General features: G+C 42.3%; 1 protein-coding gene across 1 annotated transcript in view; it reads right to left on the bottom strand.

The window, feature by feature from the left end:
- Positions 1 to 844: 844 nt before the first annotated feature.
- Positions 845 to 27950, bottom strand: part of apbb3 (amyloid beta (A4) precursor protein-binding, family B, member 3) — a 28780-nt gene continuing 1674 nt past the window's right edge. Inside the window, exons 3-13 of the mRNA XM_077195467.1 lie at positions 15142 to 15329; positions 14977 to 15047; positions 13131 to 13182; positions 10958 to 11104; positions 10483 to 10610; positions 7061 to 7175; positions 6859 to 6946; positions 6666 to 6749; positions 5489 to 5604; positions 4669 to 4848; positions 845 to 4515 (exon numbers count right to left, since the gene is read on the bottom strand). Coding sequence (XP_077051582.1) covers positions 4291 to 4515; positions 4669 to 4848; positions 5489 to 5604; positions 6666 to 6749; positions 6859 to 6946; positions 7061 to 7175; positions 10483 to 10610; positions 10958 to 11104; positions 13131 to 13182; positions 14977 to 15047; positions 15142 to 15329 — 1394 coding nt within the window. The 3' untranslated portion in view covers positions 845 to 4290. The remainder of the gene's footprint in view (positions 4516 to 4668; positions 4849 to 5488; positions 5605 to 6665; positions 6750 to 6858; positions 6947 to 7060; positions 7176 to 10482; positions 10611 to 10957; positions 11105 to 13130; positions 13183 to 14976; positions 15048 to 15141; positions 15330 to 27950) is intronic.

Genomic DNA, 27950 nt, shown 5'->3' with positions numbered 1-27950 from the left:
TCAAGAAGAATTCCACTCATATAAAGATGTTTCAGCATTTACATATCAACCTAATTTTCCAGTTTCCATACTTCATACCGACATAATTCAGAGATGCAAGAGACCGATTTACATTCCGTAAAAACTACTGATCTTGGTGACGAAAAAGGCAAGCAATAATTTTGCATAAGTTAATGATGGTCATAGAAAGTACAAGTGTAATCTTATTCTGCATGTTGTTAAACAGTTAGTTTTTAGTCTGTTATTTTTTATTTCATTTAAGTTATAAAATGTAATTGTTTCATGGTATATTTTAAGAGATTATTGTTTTATGTGTCACAGATGTTGAACAAAGCGAAACAGAACGGTATGAATCTCTTAAAGGATGTACCAACCAAAATGAGGGTAAGCGCACATAATCTGAGATAAATAACCCGATAGATCAAATACAAAGACATGTGCTGTCTATCTGTGACCTTTAGATGCATTTTGTGCATTTGCAGCACTCTGGTATCAAATCTCCCTTGACATCAAAGATAATATTAACCAAAGGTCTTGACACTTTTGTTAGCAGTGTTTCCTGAGGAAGTCAGCCCTCTAAATTTATGTTCGAAATGATGCTGGTATGTCTGACAAATTAATGTCTTTTCTCCATTTTAAAGATTACCAGAGTCTGGAGACAAAACAACAGGAGTACAGTTTAGAAAAGGAGGATTCTATCCATACCAAAGACTTTTAACTTGAAATAACTCAATGGAATAATACACACGATAATATTGTCCTGGACACAACAAATGGAAGGAGAAGGGGGGTTTGAAAAAGTGGGTGTATAAGACACTGACGCAAAAATAAATGAGATCAGAGCCAGAGACTGAAGCAGTTTAATGTCCCCACACACCAAATGGTGGATTCAGGCCGATGTCATTCCTGTTAATAACAACAATAATAACAAACACAAAGAATGATACAAAACCATTTACATGACATCCTAGTTTTGTACTGAAATACTGCAAATATATATAGAGAGATTTCTTTACAGAAAGTATAAACAGGAAAAAAAATAAGAAACAGGTGCTACATGACCATTAACTAACAGGTGCTACATGAGCATGAACTAATGCCCTGTTTACACCTGGTATTAAGATGCGTTTTGGGCGATCGGATCACAAGTGGACGGCGCTAAATACAGGTGTAAACGCAGTCTAAAGCGCTTTGAGCTTGTCCACTTTCGACCACTTCCAGAGGCAGAGCTGCCAACTCTCACGCATTCACCGTGAGACTCAGCAATTGACCCTTTTCACACGCTCTCACGCCACACATCCATTTTCTCACGCAGAGAAAAATTGCGAAGCAAAGAGGACACCGCGACAGACAAGATAGTGCAGCTTACTTTTGATATGAAACCAATTCTCAGCTCTCAGATCCTGAGATTCTGTCAATTTTATTACGAAATTCAAACAATAAATAAAGGCGCTTTTAAATGTGACGTGACCAATAGCCTCCCCTCGAAGAAACCAAGACAGAAGTGGTTGAAAGTGGACAAAAGAGACGGACTAAAACACCAGGTGTAAATGGGAATGTGTCTCCCTGGTCTACTTGTGCATCTTAACAGCAGGAGTAAATAGGGCCCAAGATTATCAGTTAAACTCTTCTCAATGATTTTACGTGCTGAAGAGTCGTCCCCTTCTATACTTCCCCCCTTTATTTTAGCATTAAGGAGACCTGAGTTAATTTGTGATATAATACATGTGGGTATTTTTTTAGTAAGGGAAGGAACAGTTGCATATTAGATATAGTATCACATAAGTTACTTCAGTGGCATTCATGTGGGTGCTCAAGTGCCCATGGGCATCTCAGTTCAACGTGCGCTGAGATCGAGTTTCAAAGTACTTTTTTTAAAGAGCTTATTACATTCAATGCGAATAAAATGGCTCAAGGGTTTTTTCCTGTGGATACTATCGTGAAGATCTGCACAGACTTTGATTAAACCACATGTTCTGCAGGCACGGTCACATTAGTGAATTTTCACGTGCAATTGTCAATAGGGGAGCCATGCATGTAGCACAGTTCTGTGTGGGGAAAGCGTTCTTTTGCGTAAAAGTCCATGTACCACGGTGTCTTTTAAAATGTTCTTGGATTATCCAAGTACATACTTAGTTCGTTTTTAAAGCTCTAAAGCCCTCTGCCTGTGCTCGCAAGTACCCAAGCGAAGCGTCGAATTTCCAAGCATGTGCAAAACCATGCAACGGGGGTACTAAACTGAGGCCTCCACAAACCAGCATTATAACAAGCGAGGGCCACTGATATCTCCTCATCTGCTTTTCTGAGCTCATAATATAGAAAGAGTGAAAGTGACAAAAGCAGGGTCTAGCTAAAGCACGACTCTTGCAATGATAGCACAACGTTAATTGAGGTCTTTCTGTTGTGTGTGAAGATTGCTCCGTTTGCTCAAGATGAATAACGACCTTGAATATTCTGAGCTTAAATTGATTCTAAAGGTGTATTAGAACAGAAAACAACATCCATTTTCACAAACGGTTTACTGTTAATATACGGATATACTCCTAGTAGGTTTGAAGCTAAATTTACTTTTTGAACATAAATGTGACCTAAAGGGAACATCTCTACTGTCTACATATTAGTCATACAAGAATTAGGTCACTGTACATCGATACTTGTTATCAAAATATATTACACATTGTGATTCAACTGCGATAAACATCTTATTGCACAACTGTTTGGTTTGTGCAATAAAATGTAAATAAGATTAGAAAATTTCAGATGCTCTGAGCTCTGATTCTGAGGTTGTACAGAGTCCAGGGTTATTAGATGTTCCTCAATCACACAGTTGTTGGATTCGAGTTATTGTTCCTTCAAAAATGGATCCTATAGCAATATCACCCAATAGAGCTGTACTTAAGCATGTGTGATACTGGTTTTATACACAGTTTAATAAACATTTCATACACAATATTGTCGGTTACTTTGTCTTTTCTTGCTCCGCCAACGAAAAACAATGAAAGCATAATCAACCATTGTGTTTCCAAACAATACACAGTTGAGTCAGTGATGCAATGACTTAAGCCGAAAGTATAGTTCCCTTTTCCGAGTTCCACTCTAGTTCGTGGACAGTCCACATGGTGATTTGTCGTTTGCCTATGTCTACAGTCTACACCGTGCCCGATATTTTGTCTGTGTGGACAAAGTAAAGGTTAAAGTAAAAATAAATGCCTATACATATAAATAGTATACTTAAATAGTATATCAATTGCGCAAGCCTTTCAAAAATCCCTCACTGCAGGTGCTGTTGTCTGCGCACAAGTCTGCAAGCACACAAAATTGGGTGGTAAGTTACTGGTAACATCAGAGAACGGTGCTGATGAGGATAATTACTTCACACAGACTGTCCTGAGCTGGAGTGGAAAGTGCACAGCATAAGTATACTTTTGGCTTAAGGTCCACCAGACTCATAAAGAATGGTGGAATCTGCCGAAAAGTCACTGAAGGTGCATGCAGACTGACAGATTTTCTGGAACAAACAGACAAGCGAAGTGAAGCAAAGTCCCAGAGCATTTGTACTCTACACGTTAATCTGTACTCACTATTTCTAGTGAATGTGCAAGGTAAATATTTTCCGATTCATAGCTGTTTTTGAAAAACTAAAATAACTGGAAGCGATTAACACCGAAAGCCTCTCGCATTCAATTTACAAATGGCCATGTACGCTCTTACATCAAAAATAAGTTGAATAGTCTAATCTGACAAACAACGACCAACACCGAAAATCCCTAGTTTACAGTAAGTCACTTATCAGACATTCCATGACCCGACAAATGCCGATTGAACGTTCAAAACTAGCGTCGACCAACAGCAAGTGGTCAAAACCAGACAAGCATGTCTGTTGGTGTTGGTTGGTGTCTGTCAGTGCGGAGTTCATTAACATTATACCAATCAAATTTTAGGACAGGAACTAACTTTTGTATAACAGCATTTGAACTGCAGAGCATTTGGTGTTCTTTCAGTTTTTGGAATGTGAGAGCACAGCACCTCAATGTCATTTAAACACTGTTCTGCACACCTACATTCAGCTATGTCAATCCTCAAAAACACTGCCTTTAAGGGCAATTAGGTGGGATTTTTTGTGAGATCGTACTGGGGAAGTTTTTAAGTTAAATTGTTTTTTAAAAATGCCAAAGGCAAAGGATACTTGAATATCTTAAGCTTTCTTAAGCTTCATGTTTCTTCAATCCTTTCATCTTTCCCCCTCCTCAAAGCCCGTCAGGCCCCATTCCCCTCCTACAACCGCTGATGTTAGGGTGTGGGTACGGCAGACTGTTTGTTACGGAATGTCTCAAAAAATGCCAACATGCCCTTCTTCACGCTGGGAGAGGCCATTTTGGAAGGTGTGTGTCCTTGGTGTCGGAGCGGGAAGCTGGAGCCATCCATGGAGTTGGCTCGTTTGACTTTGGAGCCGGCCCGCCACATTTTGGGCCTCAGAGGAGGAGTCTGGGCAACCAAACACTTCTGGTATTGGACCTGAAGGGGGCAGCAGACATTTAGAAATACTTAAGAAGACGTGACAGATTTTGCATTGAATTCTGTATCGATGCTATGAAACTATGACTTAAGTGTGGGATATTTTGTCAGTTATGTAGGGTTGAAAGTCAAATAATTTTAGTATTGCCTCACCATGCATGCAGCCTGAACTGCCTCAGAGATGATCCCAGCGTCAGGCTCACACCAGAACACATGGCACTCAAAGCGCTGGGTTCCAGCATCCACTATGACTGCAAAAGTGTGTGTGTCATGACCCACACCTAGGAAAGTTAAGTAACGTACTTGGCATTCCCAAAATGGGTCATCTCCATCCTGGAGTAAAGCAAGAGGGGAAAGTAAGAGTGAAGAAAACAAGAAAATAGTACTCATACTATTACTGCAGTACATAGCATATATACTATGTGAAGTATGCAAAGTGTCCTAATGCACATGCAGAGCATACTGCACTGGTCACTGTAGGCTACACAAAAAATGAAGTGCACTTGACTTGACTTTCAATTTCATGTGTAATAAACTTTTCATGTGTGATTATACGTATATTTTAAACTCCCAAAAGTTTTTTTTCACACAACTTTGAATGAAAAATACAAAACATTTACCAATAAAATGAGAATGAATTTATGAAGCTAGACAGCACTTGATGGATTAAACATTGTTTGGTGACAGCAATGTGGCATACTACTCTTTGAAATCCACTGTTGCATAACAAATATTGTTTCGCATGCAATAGAAAAATACCAACAGAAGAAACCTACATGTATAAAACATATACTGTATATAGGGATGCAGCATAAAACATACTAATATAAAACTTGTGAACTGTTATTAAATATTAAGCAGTATACAGTACAACTCGTACAGTATGAAGTACACAAGTATTCTATAGCATAGCCTGTTAGTATGCAAATGGAGTACAGTAAAAACCTCAATGTCAGTTAGTATATACTCTCACCTCTCCTCTCCATAAAGACAGAATTTTATCAGACACATGGATGACTATCGGCTCCCACTCATCTCTGTCTCTGGAGTGCATGATACTCTCAATAGCTCTGTTCAACACTTCCATTCCTGTCAGCATATACATGAAAAACACATTAACCACAAACCCATACAAAACATCCCTAGCAGGTTCCTGTGATTTTGCTAAGTAAGACATGTTCATGGATCAACATATTTTGTTGATCCTGGAACAACATTCCTGTCCCAAAATGATTCCTATCCCTACCCCTAAACCTAACCCTACCCATTAGTTATCCCTAAAAACAGAGGGAAATGATAGGCGGATAACACTGATGTAGAATCACCTAACCCTGGTTGTAAGCCTAAACTTGACATAAACTGTAAACTTGTCCCTCAAAACTGATTGGATGATTGGAATGTTGTTCCAGGATCAACAAAGATGTTGATTCAGCCCAGAACATTTTGTAGTTGGTGGAATCACATTCACTCATGTGGTATACATGACTTTCTTTGATGTTTAAGCTAGGGTTTCTAGGTCTCTAATTAAGCCACCAAAGTAATCTTAATGGCCAAATCTTTGTAAACTTACGCTTTTTGTCTTAATTGAAAAAGTCTGATCTCTTAAAACTGTTCGATACAGGTCCAAATTGGATCCACAATATGTTGTACTCATATTTGACACTTAAAATGTTTTAAATGGGATATTTTAATTCAAACTTGAGAGCAGGAATACTTGCATTTTCCAAAAAGTATTTGTCACTGAGGTTTAAGAGTATTTCAGAGATTATACAAAAAATACCTTTCATTCCAGTGTAAAGGTGGTTTATTTGTGTAACGAGGGGTGTTCAGGGAAGAAGGAGGCGGGAACTGACGAACACTCAACATAAACTTTGATCCAAAAATAAACAAACAGCAAAAAGAAAGCAAAGCGCCAACCCCTCAAGGATGACAGCTGCATATAAACATAACAAAACACAACCTACAGTCCGGGCCTATAGTCTTCTCTCGTCCTTCACTGTCATCACTCCTCCTTTTATCCTTCCGGAGCTCCTCAGTGGGACTCGAGACAGGTGTGACGCTCATTAGCACTCGCGCCACCGGCCTCACTCCGTTCCCATGGCTCTCAGGCTGCTACAATTAGATATCTGAATGGCCCAAATCACACTCACCCATTGCTCTGGATACAGGCAGGTTTCCAATGTACTCCACCTCAAACTTCTGCACCCTCTGCCTCACTGATTCCAAGAAGTCAACTGGAAAGCACACACCAAACAGTCTCATGAAAGAATACAATTTGCAGTTGAGTCAGCCAAACAATTTGCTTTAAAAGACACCACTTTCTCAAAAAGGCAGTTGTTTTACCTTGGAGGGGCAAGTCCTCTGGGGAGATACTCTCCATGGTGAGAGAACGGGCCATAGAGAGCTGCTGCACTGACTTCTCTGCCATGATCTGTGGAAACAGACCGATCACAAAAAAAAACAACACCTATTAATGTTAAACCACCCATTAATAGATATTAATGTTAATGATGACAATAGATTTATCAGGATCATGTGATCTTACCTTGGAGCACATCTCATGCAGGGCAGATGCGATGGTCTTGGCTGGAGCGTTGCAGCGGAACACATGGCACTTGAGCATGCAGGTGTCTTTATCACTGGCCACAAAGGCAAAGTCCCTACGGATACCAGGATAACGGAGTAAATACTCATCACAGTGACTTTCATGCTTATTAAATATTATATATTATTAAAAAAAATTATATATATAATCAGTCACATGTAGTCATATATGGTCATGAAAAGAATGGTTAATGGTATTTTGTTTGAAAATATTTAAATTTTTAGGTTACACTTTATTTCAATAAACCATTTTAGACATTCTACTAACTATAAGTAACTTTACAACTACATGTCAACTACCAGTCATTAGAGTATAAGTAGATTTAAAGAATCAAGGCTAGGGTTAGAATAGTAAACTGTACTTGCACAGTTACTTAGTCAGTAGAATGTCTGTTGAGAGACCATCAAAATTCAGTGTTAGCAGATATTAAGTAGACAGTTTCCTAATGACTGTCAGTTTACGTAGTTGCAAAGTTACTTATTGTTAGTAAAATGTCTAAAGTGGAAAGTCCATCACAGTGCTCACACACAGACAGACACATTCACACTCTCACTTACACCTATGGACAATTTAGTGTCACCAATTCAACTATGCTGTATGTTTTTGGATTGTGTGGGAAAACAGCACCCAGAAGGAACCAACATAGTTACAGGGGGAACATGCAAACTCCACACAGGAAGGCCTCCTGGCTCAAAACAGTAATATTGTGAAATATTATTACAATGTAAAATAAAATGTTTTTTATTTTCTATTTTCAGTGTCACATGATCCTTCAGAAATCATTATAATATGCTGATTTGCTGCTCAGGAAACATATATTATTATCAATGTAGAACACATCTGTAGAAAGCATGATACAAAATATATATATATATATATATATATATATATATATATATATATATATATATATATATATATAGCTGGGTATTTACAAAGTGATGCTAAACCAACTCTAATCTCTCAACCTTAATTGTTATTCACTAAATCTCTTCACATTAACCTTAGAAAGTCTCTTTTAGTTCGCGGCAATATCAGATGTCAATGTTCTATAAATACAGATCGATCGGCATTTCTGGGCAGTATGATTTTCTAATTCTATATGCAATGCAACGGTTCAGGCCCTCTGATTCTTCAACACCTAAAGCTGCATGCTCTGGCTTCTTCAAAGAGAATGTTTTATTCATGAATATTACATTGGAGAAATGTAGAGCAGTGGTGCTTCATACGGCATGCAGCTCAAGCTCGCACAGCATACTGATGCTTGTGAAATCCAGCACTCGTTTATTCTCAACAGTAGAACATGCAAGTCAAACAGAATAACAGATGAGTTTATCTGGTTAGAAAGGAGACAGATGGAAACCTTTGTTGTGTGAATATAGTCATTGTAGCAGCCCCTTCAGATCTCAGTGATGAAAGAGCTCAGGGTTACACTTTTACACTTAGTCAGGGTCTATTTTTGGATTTGCGATCTGAGCACAGTTTCACAATATGAATAAGGCATTAAGATGATGTCATTGGCACATGCCAACATGCTCTAGTGATGGTCCCATTACAAACTAATCTGTTCCCCCTATGTCCAGACAATTTTGACAAACCCTAAAATATCATGACTACTGAGACTCTGATTGGTCCATCATGGCAGAATCATCTGCATTTATTGTTTGTTTGAACACAGGGGAGCGTATTTCTAAAACATGCGAAGCAAAGCAAACATTTAAATAAACGTATCATCATTGGTTAATAAAACAACAAAAAACTTGTACACTTGTAATTTTATTATACTTTTTGCATTTAGTACAATTTGCACAACCTGAGATGCATTACAGTAAAGAAATGAAAGAAAACATGGCTACTGAGGAGCACTACCTCACAACATCACGAGACATCACTATTTTCTAGGTCTAATTGAAAAAAGAAAACAAGTGCAGTTATTACCTGTCTCTGTTTTCACGAGTGGTGGTTTAAAAAAGAAAAAGGAAACAAAGGTTAATAATAGTTCAAATAATGCAAAAGAAGCGAGGAATATTTTAGCAAGCTATAGACCCTTGTGAAAAAGAAGTACACTTCTGTCAGGACCACTATCGTCAAATACGATTGACAATTAGCATACAGTTTGGATTGGCAGTATAGTTCTGTTCTGGGCGAGAACTCCCTGCGCATCAATGCAGCCTTAGGGTAAACAGAACAGAACCAACATCAATATATTGCAGATATCATTCATTAATAAAGATTTTAATGTACAACATAATTCAAGAATTTATTCTGATTCAAAGGGGAATCAGAAGGCCAAATCCTGACTGACTCCAGGAGGAGCTGGGGAGGGAGGAGGGTAATGAGCTCCAGAGAAACTCGATATCTGCTAATAATACTGAAGGAACTTATATATGTATACAGTGATAGGCGTCGTATTCCTATAGGTAGACGTGGATCGGCTGAGAGTCAACTGATGCGAGCTTGACTAACGTGACCTGCCAGAACTGACGCTGCGCTTAATTTTAGAATACTTTTAAAAACAGTACTTATTACAGAAATAATATACTTTAAAAGAGCATACTGAATCATTTCAAATACATTCACTTTAAATGCAATAACGAATAACACTACAGTTAAAATTATAATCAAGTACTTTCCATGTTCTTTAGTATGTGAGTCAACACATCAAAATAAGTATATTTAAAATGTATTTTAAAGTAAAACAAAGGTGACATTATCACAAAGTACTTAAACTTGTTAAAAAACATTGTCATGAAAGTGTACTCTCTTTAAGTCTCTTTTATTTCATTAATATTACAGTATATTATCTGCAAGTACAGTTTTATACTTTTACTTTTTATAATTTTTAAAAGTGTACTTTGAAGTACATGAGAAGTGCACATTCAATACAATTAAGTGCACTTGTTTTTCACAATGGGAGCTACTCTTCTCTCTCAGCGTAATCCAGTAGTTTTATAGTAATTTATAGTAATTTTTTATTTAGTAATTACAGCTTTCAACAACACACAAATCAAAAAATAAAGCATCACAGTCCATGAAAACATTTCCTATAATAGCTTGGATTGCAAATACTCATCATCAGTGGCTCTGCGTTTTACAGGAAAACTGAAACTCGAGCTACACCGGGCTTCACTAGGCGTAAATTAAAATGTTCAAAAACCTGCCACTGCCTGTCACTGAATGAGGAAATATGATGACCTGAAGGGCTGTACAGGCCATTTTTCATTTAGCGGGCTCATACTTTTTCTGTTAAACTGTAGTGAATAGAGTCTCTGCAGAAATCCATATTTATTGTGTGTGATAGCATTGAAAAGGAGAAAAACTGAGGAATTTTAGAGGCAGAAATAGAAGAATGGTCAGTATACCTGCCATTGTTGCAGCCCACCCCCCATACACGGATGCTGATTATGGGCTGACAATGGATGAGGCTGCGGTCCACAGGGTCCATTAGACTGAGAGTGTCTTTCTTGAGCACCATCATCATATCCTGACCCTGAACACACACACACACACACACACACGCATGCTTTGAGTGGTTACGACCTTCAGTAAGAGCTATGCTAACTGCACTAACCTGAGGTGATTTAATAGCATTCAAACTGAATTGTAAAATAGCGTGTACACCTTATGAAAATTGCTAATGGACAGACCAAAATATATACTGTAACATTCAGCAGTATGTGGCAACAATGTGTTGTGCTATTACAGGGCTAGCACGCTAGTACTGCTATTACGCCTGTCTGAATGAATTCAACGGACCTCCAAGGACATTGGTGGGGGCCAGCTAATCACATCTCATCTATTCTAGGTCACGTGTGTATGAGTCCAGGCTGTTCTCACCTCTCCCCAGGCGCCAACTGCGTCCTGGCCCTCTGCTTTACTGTAAGAGAGCTGCTGGATGCAGTTGTTCACTGCCAGACTGCTCTTGCCAGGGGTCAGTTCTTCCTCAGGAATCTCAACCCAACCCAGAGAACGCACAGCAAAACACTGAAAGACAAATGAAGAGATTCTCCTAACAGTACTTAATTCAGATAGATCATATATGACGCAAAAATATGTTGACATTTGTCGCTAAATCCACTGGCATTAATAGTAAATTGGATCTCCCTAATACTTCTTAGAAACCTTTCCACTCTTTGTATTAACATAATTTAAAAAACAAACAAACAGAAGGTAATAAGGTATATTGTGAGATTTAAAGTCACATTTTCTCACACAGGTTGCAACTGTGAGAAATGTGCCTGGTTTCACAGACAATGCTTAAGGCTAGTCCCAGACTAAATGTTTGCATGTTTGAGCTGAAAGCAACTTGCACTGACATATCCTAAAATATATCAGTGCCATTGTTTTGTCTCGAGATGCACACCAGTAATGTTTTTTTCTAAGGCACATTTTAAAAAGCTACTTAAATTTCCTGAACTGAACTAAGGACTATTCCTGGCTTAATCTAAGCCTTGTCTGTGATACCAGGCCATTAAGTTATAATTTTGAAGGGGAAAAAAAATCACAAGAAATAAAGTCACAATTGCATTTAAAGTTACTGTGAAATATAGTGGCGACTGAGAGATACAGTAGTGGACAAAAGTGATGTCCTGTCTAGGAAAATTGACATCTTCACCATTTATAAAAAAAATTAAATAATAATAATAATAATTATATATATATATATATATATATATATATATATATGTAAACTGTTAAAGGTTATGTTTGCGTTGTTGTGCTTGGAGTCAGTTGTTTTATTTTTGATAACTAATAACATAATGAAACATGCCAAATTGTGCAGACTTTGGGCCAGGATGTCATATAAACAAATTATGAAAACATGCAAAAACAAGAGAAAATCAATGAAATATTAAAAACTGATTGTTGTAGTCAATATATGCTTTTTCATGTGAGATTTTTTTTAAGTATATATGTATATATATATATATATATATATATATATATATATAGCATAGTAAAATAAAACATGTAGCGTGTTGTTTGCCTTTTTTGCCAAATATTTTTTTCAGATAAACACCTCAACCAAGTTCTTCCCTCATATTTAAAAGTATAACAAATACACATATTTTTTATGGTTTAACCAGACTTTGTAGGGTTATTAAAAACAAATATCCCCCCCAGACATCACTTTTGGCTACTACTGTATGTAGTCACACAATTAAAATAAATAAAGTTGACATTAAAAGAAATATTCACCAGACAAAAAAGATAAAACGTTACTAATAAATAGTCACAATCACAAGAAATAAAGTTATATCGTGATATTTAAAGTCTAAACTGTGAAATATAAAGTACCAAATGTAAACCACCTAGTCACACAATTACAATTAATAAGGACACAATTACAAGAAAAGTCATTTTGTGTTATTTATCAAAATATTTTTATTTTAATAATTTAATTAGAAGTGGGCATTGCATAGATTCTGCATGCAGTTCATGTAGACATTCTGGATAACATCCATTTATATTACAGTGATTACAGGTAGGATGTTTTAAATTGTCGTATCTCAGTGTTTCTTGCTTCTATCAAATATGACTCCCAGTACACACAAATTTAAACAACAACCCCCCTGAAGCTTCCTGGGGTTAAGTTTATTTTTATTTTATTTCTTACTCCTGAAGGAAATCAAACCAGTAAGCTGCTGAGTACCCGTCTGGTGACTGATGGAAGTCAAAATGTTTTGTACAGAGGATGCATCTATGACCCTGCCTAGGATCATTTTACACAGACTCAATAGAGCTGTGTCTTAAAATTGCATCCCTTGTGCTTTTAGAAGTCATAGCCCTGCACCCCCACCTTCTACATGCACACACACATTCACACACTACTGAATCACTAAACATGCTCTGATTGATGCCCTTTTCCCACTCTGACCCTCAGTGGTTACCTCAGGATGTGCTTTCTCTTAAGTGTGATATTTGTGGGTCACAGTGACTAACAGCAGAGAAAACAGTCATAAATTGAACATGTTGAACAGTATTAGGGCAGCACACAGCATGATTCTACCTTGGAGTCGGGATCCATGTTGGCACAGAAATACTCTTCCTGCCAGGAGGGCCTGAAGCAGAGCAAGAGAGCACATCATTATGATAATGACCAATAATTAAATACTGGGCTCATTTCAGCAGACAAAAATAAATAGGAATACAGATTAAGTCTTGAGATGCTGAACGCTTATTTTCCTGTTTGGAGTTCTACTGAAATCACTTTCATTTATGCTCTAGAAAAGCCTATTTAGACCGCTTTGTCCTGTAAACAAGAAACAGCCCTTATAAGTATCACTCTCAGCTTTGTCCAGAGCATTTTGAGCATACTTCCTCCCTATAAAAAACAAAGGTCCTTCAGAGGAAAATTATATAAAATAGAGCTATAAAATAGAAACCAAATAAATAAATGAATAATTCATTACACTAATTAATATATTAAAATTGTATTACAATCAATGGTATCTGAACTTAACATGAGTATAATTTTGCACTCTGTTGTGTTATGCCGCCTCAAGGCGCTGACAATATATGTGAAGGTGATTGCATGTAGCTGTCAACAATTCCCAAACAACTTAGCAGCAGCCAATCACAGCTCTCTGAACAAAGTCATTGGAAAGGTCAGTCAATGACAAACATGACACTAAAAAAAAAGCACGTTCCAGCCTGTTACATAAATGTGTTTACAGTATTTTGTCCTTCACTGGCAAAGACCATGTTTTGCACTACAAAATGTGGAGAAACTCTCCTCAGCGTTCATAATTCCCCAGGTGAGTGCTCGCTTATGTTCAAGCATTAGCGTGACTGGGGCCTCATGGCCTGATATCAGAGTGTTTGGAGGTTAGCCAAAGTTAAAGTTTTACTCTCCATCCCACAGTTGTAAAGGCCACACCTGATTGGCTGTCTAAAGCAGAGCCTCTTTCAGCGGAGAAGACATCTGTTCAGGTAATACCACCTTCAGGTATAGGAACGTGTTTGTTCAATTACACGTCTACAGGCTTCAATAGTGGGGTAAACAAATGAGGGAACGAATGGAAAGAAAAGGTGCTTTTTCATCTCCAGAGTACCAGAAGGATAATTTGGCTTAACTTGTATGTGTGTGTTTGGCTGCTAAACTGTGCCAGCATCAAGAATAAAAATTGACACAGTCCATGGGTAATGTGTTACTACACCCAACACATTAAAACAATCGCGATAAATTAGTTGAAGACACATTTTTAACCCTTAAACGCATACCTCGGGTCTTAAGTGACCTGGGACGTTATTTACTACCCTCCCCACTCATTCTTTTTTTTTTATACATCAACCTTCTTAATATTGGTCTTTTGATCTATTCATTATAAATAATATTACAAGACTTTTTTTAATGAAAATATCTCATTAAATCTAATTAATAGTCTGTAAATGTGAATAGGGTAGCTAGTGACCCGAGGTATGTAATAGTGTAAGTATCATTTTTCTGCGCAACAATAATTTAATCTGATGACTGCTCAAATTGAACCCTTACAAGTTCCAAAAGGTAACGAAATACTCTTTATTTTATTCTTTTGTAATTTTTGTTAAAATACCACGGGAGTTTTATACTATTTTATAGTTTATACTAGTTAGAGATCCATCCGTGTTAGATATAGATCCAGGTCGATGATTGACAAAACATGTATTTAAGGGTTAACAAAATATTTTGTGGATTGGTGAATGTCTTTGGACATACATGGAAATTGTTTATTCCACTGCGCTATGGAAAACTTGATTCAAAAACATGCCATGGTGTGATTACAAAAACAGACTGATGAACTGTATAACTGGCCAGAGGGAAACGATATAGCTTAGACGTTTCTCTTTCATACTTTCACTCTTTCATCCCTCACCTTTCGCTCAGCGAGGGTAGCGGCTTTTCAGTCACTCTTCCTCTTGAATCCCGCCTACCATCCACTGCAGTCTGAAGAAATCAAGAGTTGAGATGTGATGACTGACAGGAACACACACACACACACACACACACACACACACACACACAGATCAGAGTATCTCACCTTGATCTGGTTGGCAGTGATGCCGTTAATGGTGTTTTGTTCCTCCTCTGCGCTGTAGGAGGGATGCTGCCACTGAGTGGTGCCCGTGGGCACGTGCCAATAATAGGTGCCAGTGCTGTCACGTATAGTGCGCCATCCTGGAGGCAGATCCGAATCCAGCTCCAGACTATGATCATTCCAGATGTTATCTGCAAAGAGAATGGATTACTGCATTAATCCGTACCTGAAATAAAAAGTTATAAACATTTCACATACTAGTTTGAGGGCAGCATACAAGATTCTTGTAAATGTGCCATGTTACAATTCTCAACACAGAGCCAGCAGCCCTCACACACACACACACACACACACACACACACACACACACACACACACACACACACACACACACACACACACACACACTGGGGTGAGGTCACTGCAGTGATGGGCTCAGATCTCCTCATGAGAGACAGACCAGTCCCTAATCTGCCCACATGACACAGCCTAAAATGAGGTCAAATCTAAAAGCAGCTCGGTCTTATTAAAAAGAGCTGGACTAATGTTCATTTGTATTATCTCTTACTCTATCACCCTGTCCCTCTCACACAAACATTTCCTATATGTAACTTCTGTATCTGTTAGTTCCCTTTCGTTGTCATTAGTTCCCTTTCGTTGTCACTCCGAGTTACGTCGGATGACGACGAATGGTGTTTCGCTTAGAACACCTATCGACTTCGAGTATTACAAAACGAGCCAATGGCAAGGAAATGCCATGGGTCTGCGGAATTTGCATTGCGTAACTCCGCCCCACCTCGTGGGTATAAAAGGAGGACGCCGGCAACAGGCAGATATGTTTTCGCTTCAGAGCCAAGAGCATTTCTTCACTCCACAGTCATCTCTGACTTCGCTCTACGAGACGAGCTTCTCTCTCCGGTGTTGGTGTGACGGCGATCTGCAGCGAGCTCACAGTGCCTGCTGATCTGTGCAGTAATCTGCCAGTGTGTGTGTGTCTCCCTGTGCGCTTCAACATCGCGGAGTTTTTTTTTCTCTCCTCTCATAAAAGAGCTCGCACGCGGCACGTCTTTTTAAAGACGGCTCGCCCGTGCATTTCTGGTTGCAGCGGACTGGTATCGGACTCTGATGGGCACGAGCGCTGTCTAGTGTGTTTGATCATGCTTGAACAGCGCTCGTGGGTGACTCATGTTCTCGCAAGGGAACGTGATCATCGCGTCATAAATAGGTCGAGACTCGGTGAACTCGCAAGAGTGAGAGTCCCCTCATCCACCCCCCGATCTTCGGCGGGTGGCCAGGGTGACCTGAGGGTTACGGTCTGGAACAAGGCGCCGACTATGTGTCCGTGACCCCAGCCCCCCTCTTCAATGACGGTGCCCGCTAGTGAACTGCTGATTCCCGCGAGTCTACCCTCTGGTGGCCCGCGTGTTTCAGTTGAAGCTACAGAGGAAGATGCCATGTCTGTTGCAGCATCACTAGGTGGGCTTGAGTCTTCTGGAAGTGAGGGCTCGTCACAGCTGCCACCTTCCGGTGTGCATACGGCTGTGCCTGAGTCTGATCCGGAGATGACGGCCATGCTTTCCTGGGACGATTGGTTTTGGGTAAGGCCGCCGACCCTCGTCCGTGGCAAACCCCAATACCTCTCTTCCCGGACGTGCATGATGAGATCTCGAAGTCCTAGAAGACCCCCTTGTCTTCTTAGGACCGCTCGCTGATCTCATCCGCCTTTCCTCCCCTCGATGGGGCCGCTGCCCTTGGGTACACTGGGGTTCCCCCGGCTGAACGCTCTGTTGCGATGCTATGTGTCCTCAGAGTGCTTCTTCTCGGCGCAATCCTAAGCACCCGCCCGTGGCCTGTAGTTTTTCGTCTACGCTTGTGGCGAGATCCTATAGCGCCACGGGACTGGCAGCCGCCTCACTGCATGCCATGGTCATTCTGCTGGTCCACCTGACCCAGATGCTCATGGACCTGCACGAGGGCGGGACTGACCCAGGGCTCTTCACTGAGCTGCGCGCCGCCACTGACCTTGCTCTCTGAGCGACGAAAGTGGCCGTACGCTCCCTGGGTCAGGTGATGCTCACCAGTCTGTGGCTGAACCTGTCTGATGTGCTGGATGTCGCGCGGACCCGTCTGTCCGACATTCCCATATCCCAGGTCGGCCTCTTCGGCGGTGCGGTTGAGGGCTTGCCCAACAGCTCTCAGCCGCCCATGAGCAGAGTGAGGTTGATTCTGTCCCGACGGCCCCGCCGTCCGCTCAGATCCCTCGTCTGCCCACCGCCGAAGGCGCCCTCCCGCGGCTCCCACCCCGCCCGTTCACGGGCCGGCACTGGGGGCCGCGGGCGGACGCCACAGCCCTCTCCAGCCCCGCCCCCCGCTACACGCCGGGTTAAGCGGCGCTCGTGAGACGGGCACCTCGGCGATTGAGCAGGCTGAGGTTGATTCTGTCCCGACGGCCCCGCCGTCCGCTCAGATCCCTCGGTCTGCCCACTGCCGAGGGCGCCCCCCCGCGGCTCCCACCCCGCCCGTTCACCCGGGTCGGCTCTGGAGGCCGCGGTCGGACGCCACAGTCCTCTCCAGCCCCGCACCCCGCTACACGCCGGGTTAAGCGGCGCTCTTGAGTTGGGCTCCTCAGAGATGGGACTCAGTTCTTTCCAGGAGTTGGTAGCAGGACCACTCCTTTCCCCGGGGAGGGCCGGGGAAGAATCCTTATTCTCCAAAGAGCTGATTCTCCCGTCTCTGAGCACAGAGTTCTCGGACGTCACAGAGCGCCGCCCACAAGCCGTGCTCTCCTCGTCCCCCTCTCTCCCAGAGGTGGTTGACATGGTGTGCCGTCCACGGACCGCTTCGCCCCTGTCCCCCTCTGTCGCCAGACCCCTGGCAGAGCAGGCCCCCGCGGGACGACCAGCCTGGTCCTCCCCTGGCCCCTCTGCCAGGGCGCGGTTGCTAACTGTGCCCCCACATCGGGCCGCTATGCCGTCCACGTCTGGGCCAGTTACTCCGCTTCGCTGCCCCTCCGGGGGGACGCCTGTGGTCGCATGATCCCGCTGGTTCAGTTCCTGGGAGCCTGGTTAGAGCTTCCCCGTCTGTCCCGCGCGGACCATCAGGCTCGGCTATGCGATTCAGTTCGCACGGTCTCCTCCCCACTTGGTGAGTCCGCTCCACTTTTGTCGGTGGCTATGCCCCCATCAGGAGAGCAGAGATTGCCACCCTGCTGGCGAAGGGCGCAATCGAGACTGTCCCTCCAGCCGAGATGAGGTCAGCCGGCTTCTCAGCCCCTACTTCATTGTCCCCAATAAAACCGGTGGGTTACGGCCAATCCTGGACTTGCGCGTGCTGAACCGCCCCCTTCACAGGATGCCGTTCAAGATGCTCAAACGCGTTTTCGAATGCATACGGCCTAGGATTGGTTTGCAGCGATCGACCTGAAGGACGCCTACTTCATGTCTCTATTCTCCTTGACACAGACCGTTCCTTCGGTTTTCTTTCAGGGGCAGGCATCCAGTACGCGGTTTTCCCTTTCGGGCTAGCCCTGTCTCCTCGCATCTTCACGAAGGTCGTCGAGGCTGCCCTTGTTCCCCTTCGGGAACACGGGGTTCGCATCCTGAGTTATATCGACGACTGGCTGATCATAGCTCACTCTCGAGTTCAGGTTGCGAACACAGGGACCTAGTGCTTCGGCACCTAGCTCGTCTGGGCCTTCGGGTCAACTGGGAGAAGAGCAAACTTTGCCCCGTGCAGAGGATCTCTTTTCTCGGTATGGATATCGACTCGGTCGCCATGTCCGCGCAGCTTACGAGCTAGCGCGCGCGCAGTCACTGCTGACTTGCCTGAGACAGTTCGAGGGCAAGAGTGCGGTTCCACTGAAACTTTTTCAGAGGCTCCTGGGCATATGGCTTCTGCAGCCGCGGCAACGCCGCTCGGATTGCTTCATATGAGACCGCTTCAGCTTTGGCTTCGCGACCGAGTCCCGAGGTGGGCATGGCAACACGGCACCCTCCGAGTAACAGTTACTCCGACCTGCCGTCAGACCTTCACCCCGTGGTCGAACCTCAGTTTTCTACGGGCCGGAGTGCCCCTGGAACGAGCTTCGCGGCATGTTGTTGTAACGACAGATGCCTCCTCCACGGGCTGGGGTGCCATGTGCAATGGACGTGCTGCCGCGGGCTCCTGGACAGGACCCCGTCGCCTCTGGCATGTCAATTGCCTCGAGTTGCTGGCCGTACGTCTTGCTTTGCGCCGCTTCCGGGCCGTGCTCAAGAACCAACACGTACTAGTCCGCTCAGACAATACCGCCACTGTAGCGTACATCAACCATCAAGGTGGTCTACGCTCCCGCCATTTGTCGCAACTCGCTCGCCACCTCCCCATATGGAGTCAGAAGCATCTGAGGTCGCTTCATGCCATTTATTTCCACCGGAGCCCTGAACTGTGCAGCCTACGAGCTCTCACGGCTTCAGCCACTCCCTGGAGAATGGCGACTCCATCCCCAGTCGGTCCAGCTGATTTGGGACCAGTTCGGGGACGCACAGATAGATCTGTTTGCCTCCCACGACTCGACCCATTGCGCCCAGACTTATTCCCTGACTGAGGGCACGCTCGGCACGGATGCTCTGGCGCACAGCTGGCCGCAGGGCCGCAAGTATGCGTTTCCCCCAGTGAGCCTTCTTGCGCAGACCTTGCGCTAGGTCAGGGAGGACGAGGAGCAGGTCATTCTGGTCGCGCCGTACTGGCCCGCCCGGACCTGGTTCTCCGAACTAGTACTCCTCGCGACAGTACCTCCTTGGCCGATTCCCCTGACGAAGGACCTCCTTTCTCAGGGACGGGGCACCCTATGGCACCCTCGTCCCGATCTTTGGAACCTCCACGTGTGGCTCCTGGACGGGACGAAGCAGGTTTGAGTACCCTTCCACCTACGGTGGCGGCTACCATCACTTCCGCTAGAGCGTCGTCCACGAGACACGTCTACGCGTTGAAGTGGAACCTCTTCGTCAACTGGTGCTCTTCTCACCGAGAAGACCCCCGGAGATGTTCGATTAGTGTCGTGCTTTCCTTCCTTCAAGATAGGCTGGAGCGAAGGCTGTCTCCCTCCACCCTGAAAGTCTATGTTGCCGCTATTGCCGCACACCATGACCCAGTCGAAGGTAAGTCTGTTGGAAGGTACGACTGATCATCAGGTTCCTGAGAGGAGCGAGGAGACTGAATCCTCCTCGCCCTCCTCTCGTTCCCTCTTGGGACCTCTCAGTGGTTCTAACTGCCCTGCGGAGTGCTCCCTTTGAGCCTTTGCAATCAGTGGAGCTTAAGTTCCTGTCTATGAAGACAGCGCTCCTGGTTGCATTGGCCTCCATCAAGAGGGTGGGGGACTTGCATGCATTCTCCGTTGACGAAGCGTGCCTGGAATTTGGGCCGGCTTACTCTCACGTGATCCTGAGACCCCGGCCTGGATATGTGCCCAAGGTTCCTACCACTCCCTTCCGGGACCAGGTGGTGAACCTGCAAGCGCTGCCCCCGGAGGAGGCAGACCCAGCCTTGGCACTGCTCTGTCCAGTACGCGCCCTCCGCGCCTATGTAGACAGGACGCAGTGTTTCAGGACCTCAGACCAGCTCTTTGTCTGTTATGGTGGGAAGCTGAAGGGAAAGGCTCTCTCCAAGCAAAGGTTGTCTCACTGGTTAGTGGACGCCATTGCCTTGGCATACCAGCAGCAAGGTCGACCGTGCCCCCTTGGTGTGACTGCCCCCTCCACCCGGAGTGTGGCATCATCTTGGGCTCTAGCGCATGGCGCCTCGCTAACAGACATCTGCAGAGCTGCAGGCTGGGCGACACCTAACACATTCGCCAGATTCTACAATCTCCGAGTGGAGCCAGTGTCCTCTCATGTACTCGCTTCAACCAGCTAGTACTGGACCCGCTCAGGTGTCTTCGCTTGCTCGCCATTCCACTCCACGGACTGGATACGTGCGATATTCTCCTCAGGTGAGCTTCCCCGAAAACCCCTGAGTTCCTCCAGCACTCCTGACGTTGGCGCCAGTGTCTATTGCCTGTGCGTCGGCTAGGTGCCTCCCGTGTGCATGGTCCCTCCCCTGAGCGACCCCCACATGTGTATTTCCACTGTAAGCCTCTTGAGCATGTGTCTTTCCCTTGGCAAGCCACCTTGCCTCCCCTGGGGTTGAAATATTCCACCTGCGGCTGGACACCCCAGTGTTCTCCATATGTCTCCTTCGGGTCATATGTGTATTCTCTAAGTCCCCCCCCTCTGGGTTGGCAGTAATTGCATATTTCCCCTGAACTTGGGATATGCTCCCCAGTGTACCTTGGTATTCCTGTGCTAAATAGGAGTCCTTCGTCCGTGCCAGTCTCACGACAGGGATCTCAGATTTACGCAGGGCACTGGAAGACAGCTGAGAAGGTGGCGTGATTAGACTGGTAACCCCATGCGTCGTCATCCGACGTAACTCGGAGTGACAACGAAAGGGAACGTCTCGGTTACGTATGTAACCCTCGTTCCCTGAGTAGGGAACGGAGACGTTACGTCTGCCTGCCACTTTCCGCTGTACCGCGGGGATCGCCTGAGCTCAGTCTTGGCTCCTCAGCGAAGAAACATATCTGCCTGTTGCCGGCGTCCTCCTTTTATACCCACGAGGTGGGGCGGAGTTACGCCATGCAAATTACGCAGACCCATGGCATTTCCTTGCCATTGGCTCGTTTTGTAATACTCGAAGTCGATAGGTGTTCTAAGCGAAACCCCATTCGTCGTCATCCGACGTAACGTCTCCGTTCCCTACTCAGGGAACGAGGGTTACATACGTAACCGAGACGTTCACATGAACTAACGATAAACAATACACATACAGGGTTTATTAATCTTAAGTAATGTTACTTTAAACATTTACTAATACATTATTAAAAATCAAAAGTTGTATCTGTTAACATTACTTAATGCACTGTAAACTAACATGAACAAACAATGAACAATTATATTAGATTTTATGAGATTATTAATTCGTTTATTAACTAATATCAGCAAATGTTCATAGATGCTGTAAAAATATATTGTTCAAAGTTAGTTCATGTTAACTAATGTTAACAAATGAGAGCTTATTGTAAAGTGTTACAGATTATTTTTGTTAATCTACATTTAGTTATTTTGTTAATAAACCTATTATTAGTTTTACATGGAAATTGTGCATGTAGAACTCAGCAAAAAAACTATTTTTTAACAGAATTGAAATGATTGTCATTTGCAAAGGTGGGCACATTTCTTGTCATCTTTCATTTGATTAAATAGTATTAAATAACACAAACACACACACACACACACACACACACAGTTTTGCGTGTTCTTAGTTTCTGTTTTCTTGGACTTTCAGTTTGTGTTCATCAGTCACATGTATTTCTTTGTCTTAGTTTCCCGCCAGTCATCAGATGTCATGGACACTCACATAGATCATCACACCTGTTTGTTATCATCTCTTCCTCACTGCGTATGCACAGAGTCACACAAAGTCAAACCACCATCAGGTAACTAAAATAATGAAATTAATATGACCTAAACAACATAAAATGTAACACTAAAGACCCTAATCTAAATAAATAGCAAAAAAAAACAACTACGTAAATAAAATATAATCCGATGTGATGCATCATGTAGGGACCTCAAGGAATGTCCTTGTGTTGATTTTCACTGTAAAATATAAGGCAACTAACAACAACAAAAAAATTAATGAAAATTAATATTACATCATTTTATAAATGATATAGTAATTCATCAACCAAACATTTTACAGTACTGTTAGAACCAATTGGCAGGTTTAAACTGTAGCATTTCATATTCTTCTCTTGGTAAAGCATTTTTCACAGTGTTTATGTGTGTCAAAGCCATCCTGTCACGTCTCTGATTTAGTGCCTCAGACAAAGGCATAGGGCTACTGGCAGAACAGCCAGCAGGAAAGAGCAGCTCTGTCAGCTGAATTATATGTGTCTTAAATGTATCTCTAGCCTGAGAGAATCATTTAACACAATGCATCTGGAGAGCTCTGTCCACTCTCACAAAACAATGCAGGACGCTGGAGGGGACGTTTGGGGAGAAAACAAGACTGTAAGCGTGTGAGCGTGGTACTAGAACTGGGTCAGTAGTGACACGAGATTGCCTGGGCACGGGTATAAGAGTTGTCTCTGACATTCAATGACACAGACAGTCTCATAGTGACATTTCTCATTTGTTGAGGAAGCCCTTATGATTTATATACACTAGTCAGAACTGATTTTTACACACATCAGTACGAGTGTTTGGTTTTTTAAATGATTTCTTGTGAGCTGTGCTTGACAATAGATATTGGACCTTTTTTTTACCCACATTATGCTGAACCGCTGATCTGTGAGCTCTCAGCATGCATTGCAACATGAATAAATTATGCGGATAGTGCTACAGGCTTATTGTTTTGTTGTTTGCTGAATTTATTTATGCAGCTGTTGTTGTTTTTATCATCACAGTTCATTACTTGTTTGTATTTGTGTAGTTATATTAAGAGCTTGTCTTTTTACAATGCACACAGTTATGATTTTATCGTATAAGTTAAAATAATGTTTGAAGTCCAAACATTGATACTGTACCAGATTAGTGTCTTCCTAAACTTACAAAAATGTAATGTGTATGCATACCAACCTTTTTTATTCTTTCTGAAAAATAAAATTATGAATTTGTTTAAAAATAAACTCAAAAATGACTGACCACAAACAACTGAGCGGTAGTGTATGTTTTCTGAGAGTGTGCGATATAAACAGGACTGACAGGGCACTAAGTGAAGAGGAGAGGATGTGCTTTCACTTGCTTTGCTTTCAACAGATTTGAGAGCTTGGAGAGTTCTGTTAAAGCCACAATAATCTTACAACACAAAGGACTAAACCTCTAAACCAACACCTCAAATCTGCTTCAGTCCAATTAAACTTGTTGCAGTCCTGAGGCTTACTAGATGACCATTTTTACACTTATAAGCTGATTTATCTAATGGCTAGGGTTCGTACAGGTTTTTTCGAGTGAAATTCAAGTAGTTTTCCAGCGTTTCCAAGCAGCGGCAGCATATAAACGTCTTTGTGAATGCTTGTGTGTCTCCGGCCCACCCAAGAGATCATCAATCATGTCCAGATCGAACTCCTCTTTTTCACAAGCCACCCCTCACCTCCGCTTCTGACAGGCCATAATAATCGCACTGTGTTACCATGACATTTTTAGTGTTTTGGGCTGGCCAGCTGTGCTGTCAGCTGAAATAAAACACAGGCAGAAAAAGGCTGAAGGAAGAATAAAGGTTATTCTCAGTCTAATTCTGGTCCCCATTCGGTGCACCTGAAATGATGTCTTCTTACTGTCTGTGTTTGGAGCTGAAGGCAGTTTTAATAAAAGTGCAATGAGTGGATCCATGCTGAAACACAGATGCCTCATTGGTTATCACTTGTTTCAGGCTCAGGGGCAGTTAGATGAATATTGATGGATATTATAAGTTGTTAATATACAACTCATCTGTAATTCTGACGCCGATTCACTTCAAATGAAACCTGCAGCATAATGTACACACATTATATCACATTAAACATCAAGTAATACTGTCTGCAGACATACGAATCTCAAATGCAAGTTTCAAGAAAAAGTGTGGGTTATGAACTCTTAAGGGTATTGTGAATCAGCTACAGTGAGACACGGCAACACTTCCTGTAATTGTGGTATCACAGCTTTTCGCACGTAGGTGGTGCTGCAGTTCCCATCACGGACCCACTAACAACTTCAAGGCTATATGCATGAGGATGAAGCGATAACAACAGATTGGTGGGTGTAGGGGTTGAGAAGAGGATGTTTGTGAATTATTGATGATCTCCTGAGAAAACCTGCACTGCCTGATCAGTCCAGAAACTGTTATATAATGATTGAGCCAAATTATGTCCAATTTGGTGCAAGAAAACCTCACTGTAAGTGGCACCATGTTGACAAAGTCTGACATTAATACATGTTCATTACTTGGCACTCTGCATCTCAGAGTTTAATGTTCGATTACATTTCCTGAAGAGTGCTTGCCTGCGCGTAATGCCAGTTGTGGGTGGTTGCCAGGCCATTGCTATACAGCCTGAATAGTTTAAAGGATAATGCTATCATGTTATGCAGTTGCTAGGGTGTTCTGGGTTATTGCTAGGGGGTTGCAAAGTGTCCGCTTACAAAAATGGTCTTATTTTCCCTATTGTATGCATAAAGTCTTAGAAAAGTAATAGCAGCCCTCCTCAACAAGACATATGAGTTGGCGTTAAACCTGTTTAAGCAATATTAACACTGGTACTTGCAATTCAAGCACGACAAATTTTTGAAATTATTCCGGAAAAACTATTTGAATAGTAAACAGGACACATAACTCGACACCCAGATACATTTGAGAGTAACCAAAGGCAACTAAAGAGTCTAAAAAAACAATATGTCTTTACCAGAGAGCTCTCATGTGGCCAATCAGAACGGACCACTCCTGACTCCCATGAGCCACTGAAACAACTGTAATAAAAGGCACTGATTGCAATCAATAGATTTTTCGCCTTCCAATTCAACCACTTTCAAAGTAAAGCTGTACGAGTTAAAGAACACTGAGATGAATGTACAATAGAGAGAGAGAGAGGGAGAGAGAGAGAGAGAGAGAGAGAGAGAGAGAGAGAGAGAGAGAGAGAGAGAGAGAGAGAGAGAGAGAGAGAGAGAGAGAGTTTACTCTTCTCTTAACCCTTGGTTAGGGTTGCTGTCACCCTGGGTTATTATAACCCTTCTATACTACAGGCTTAAGATGCAACACATTGCCAAAAATTTAAGTAAATTTTTTTGGGGGGAAATTGGTCCATTGTGTAATGCCAATTTTGTATAGAAATGTATGAAGCACATCTCACACAGAAGACACTTTAAAACCAATAAGCTTTCTATTGGTCATCATGGCAATTTTGTTTTTCTGTGTTCTGTTCCTATTTCCTTTGTTCCCCACTTCCCCGCTCCTCATTTGTTACCATGGCTATTGATTTAGGTGCACACCTGTTTCTAGTCCGCTTAGTTTGTTCTGTGTATACAGCCCTCAGTTTTTTTTTCTGCTTTCAGTCAGAAAAGTCTCTTTCAAACCAAGCAGCTTTCTATTGATCAGTGTGGTGAATCCACGTGGACAACTTGTAATCATTACAAAATCATGCAAAATTCCCGACTGCATGGATTCCTACTGAAATTACTGAATTTTCAATTTCATATCATACTTTTAGCCCAGCTTTTGTGGTACCAAACAACACAGTGCCGCTAACGCTGTATTAGCATTAGCACTGTATTAACAGTTGCATTGTTATGAAAAAGCAGTTGTTTAATAACTAATTATAAACTGGTTTTAAAAACCCAAGAGGCACTATTGGAAGAATGGGGGGAATATTGCGAAAGCCAAGAAAAGGACAAAGCTCCCATATAAGCTCCAGTTTTGAAATCTGTCAGGACAAATGAGAGAAAGAGAGCAGAAAGAGAGAACTGTAGCTACATCTGGGGAAATAATAATAATAATCCCAATGGCGTTATGTCAGTGGTCAGATAATCCCAATTCAGTCATGTCCGTGTGAGGTCAGACCGGGAAGATTAAGACTAGAGGTGGATCTAACAATCCATCTGGGACTTAATCCTTGGGCCTTCAATAAATCAAGAAGCAAGACACAGCATTTTATTTTGGACGTCCTTATGAAGACATCCTCACGTGGAGGCAGGCAGCATTTCAGTAAATGAAAGTACAACAAAATTGATTAAGTAAAGAAAATTTGCAGCAAATGCGATCGATTCCTGCACATCAATAGGAGCTCCTGCCATCAGCGTTCACTCAGCACCATTCAGCATTGTGTCTGAGTGCCTTAGTGTCCATGTCTTTGCTTTTGGAGAAGCTATTCCATCATTCAATGTCTCTCCTAGAGAGACAACATACAAACATTCATTCTCACACACTCCTCTCTCTGTGTGTTTAACAGAAGTTATTTTAAGAGTGATGACGTGGGTAGGACGCGGTGAGGACAGTTTCTCCCTTTGTACAGATACTGGGTAGGTCTACTTGACACAAAATGTGTCCTTTTTATTATAAACATCACGTTTTAGGTTAAAATGTATATGAGTCTATAAAACAAAGTGTATATTTTGGGTCCTCTGATATTTTAGGTGTATATTTCAGGCTCACCATTATAATAAACTTTTTTCATTCAGCAGTTCATTTTAAATGGTCCTGTGATGTGACATTATTTTGTTGTTGTTGTGACATATTCCATGTAGTCTCTGAATAAATAATTTTTACACAGACATGTCAATAATATTTTCATCAATAGAGTTTTAGATGGAGTTTAAGCATGTCACACCACAGGACGTCAACTTTTTTTCCAACTGAAACATTTTCAGCTCCATCCCATATTCTGTGAACAGAATATGAATATTATATCATGTAACGTGATGGTTTACTGGTCAACAACCATCTAAGATCCCATTAATATTATCTTCTGAAAGCAAAACTCAACATATCAGACCACTAGCCTTTAACTTCATCATCTGGGAAGTTTCATTTGAACACTTATGGAAGCAACTTTTAGCATCACGGTTCACTAGGTACATTGTTTTGATTATAATAGTTAAATGTATCACTTTTGACACTACCTCAGGTCGCTGCAACAATTATTAATCTACATTAAGTATTTTCAGTTGGAGCTCTTTGTATAAATTATTCAAAATGATTGCACTCCAAAGTTTAACAATATCAAGCTCTACCACTTATCAATGGAAAGTTTCCTGGTCTATATACTG

This window comes from Siphateles boraxobius, unplaced genomic scaffold (assembly GCF_051911475.1).
Source record: "Siphateles boraxobius isolate OS27281-9 unplaced genomic scaffold, OSU_SipBor_1 11, whole genome shotgun sequence".
Taxonomy (NCBI): domain Eukaryota; kingdom Metazoa; phylum Chordata; class Actinopteri; order Cypriniformes; family Leuciscidae; genus Siphateles; species Siphateles boraxobius.
This window is presented reverse-complemented; position numbering and strand designations above follow the sequence as displayed.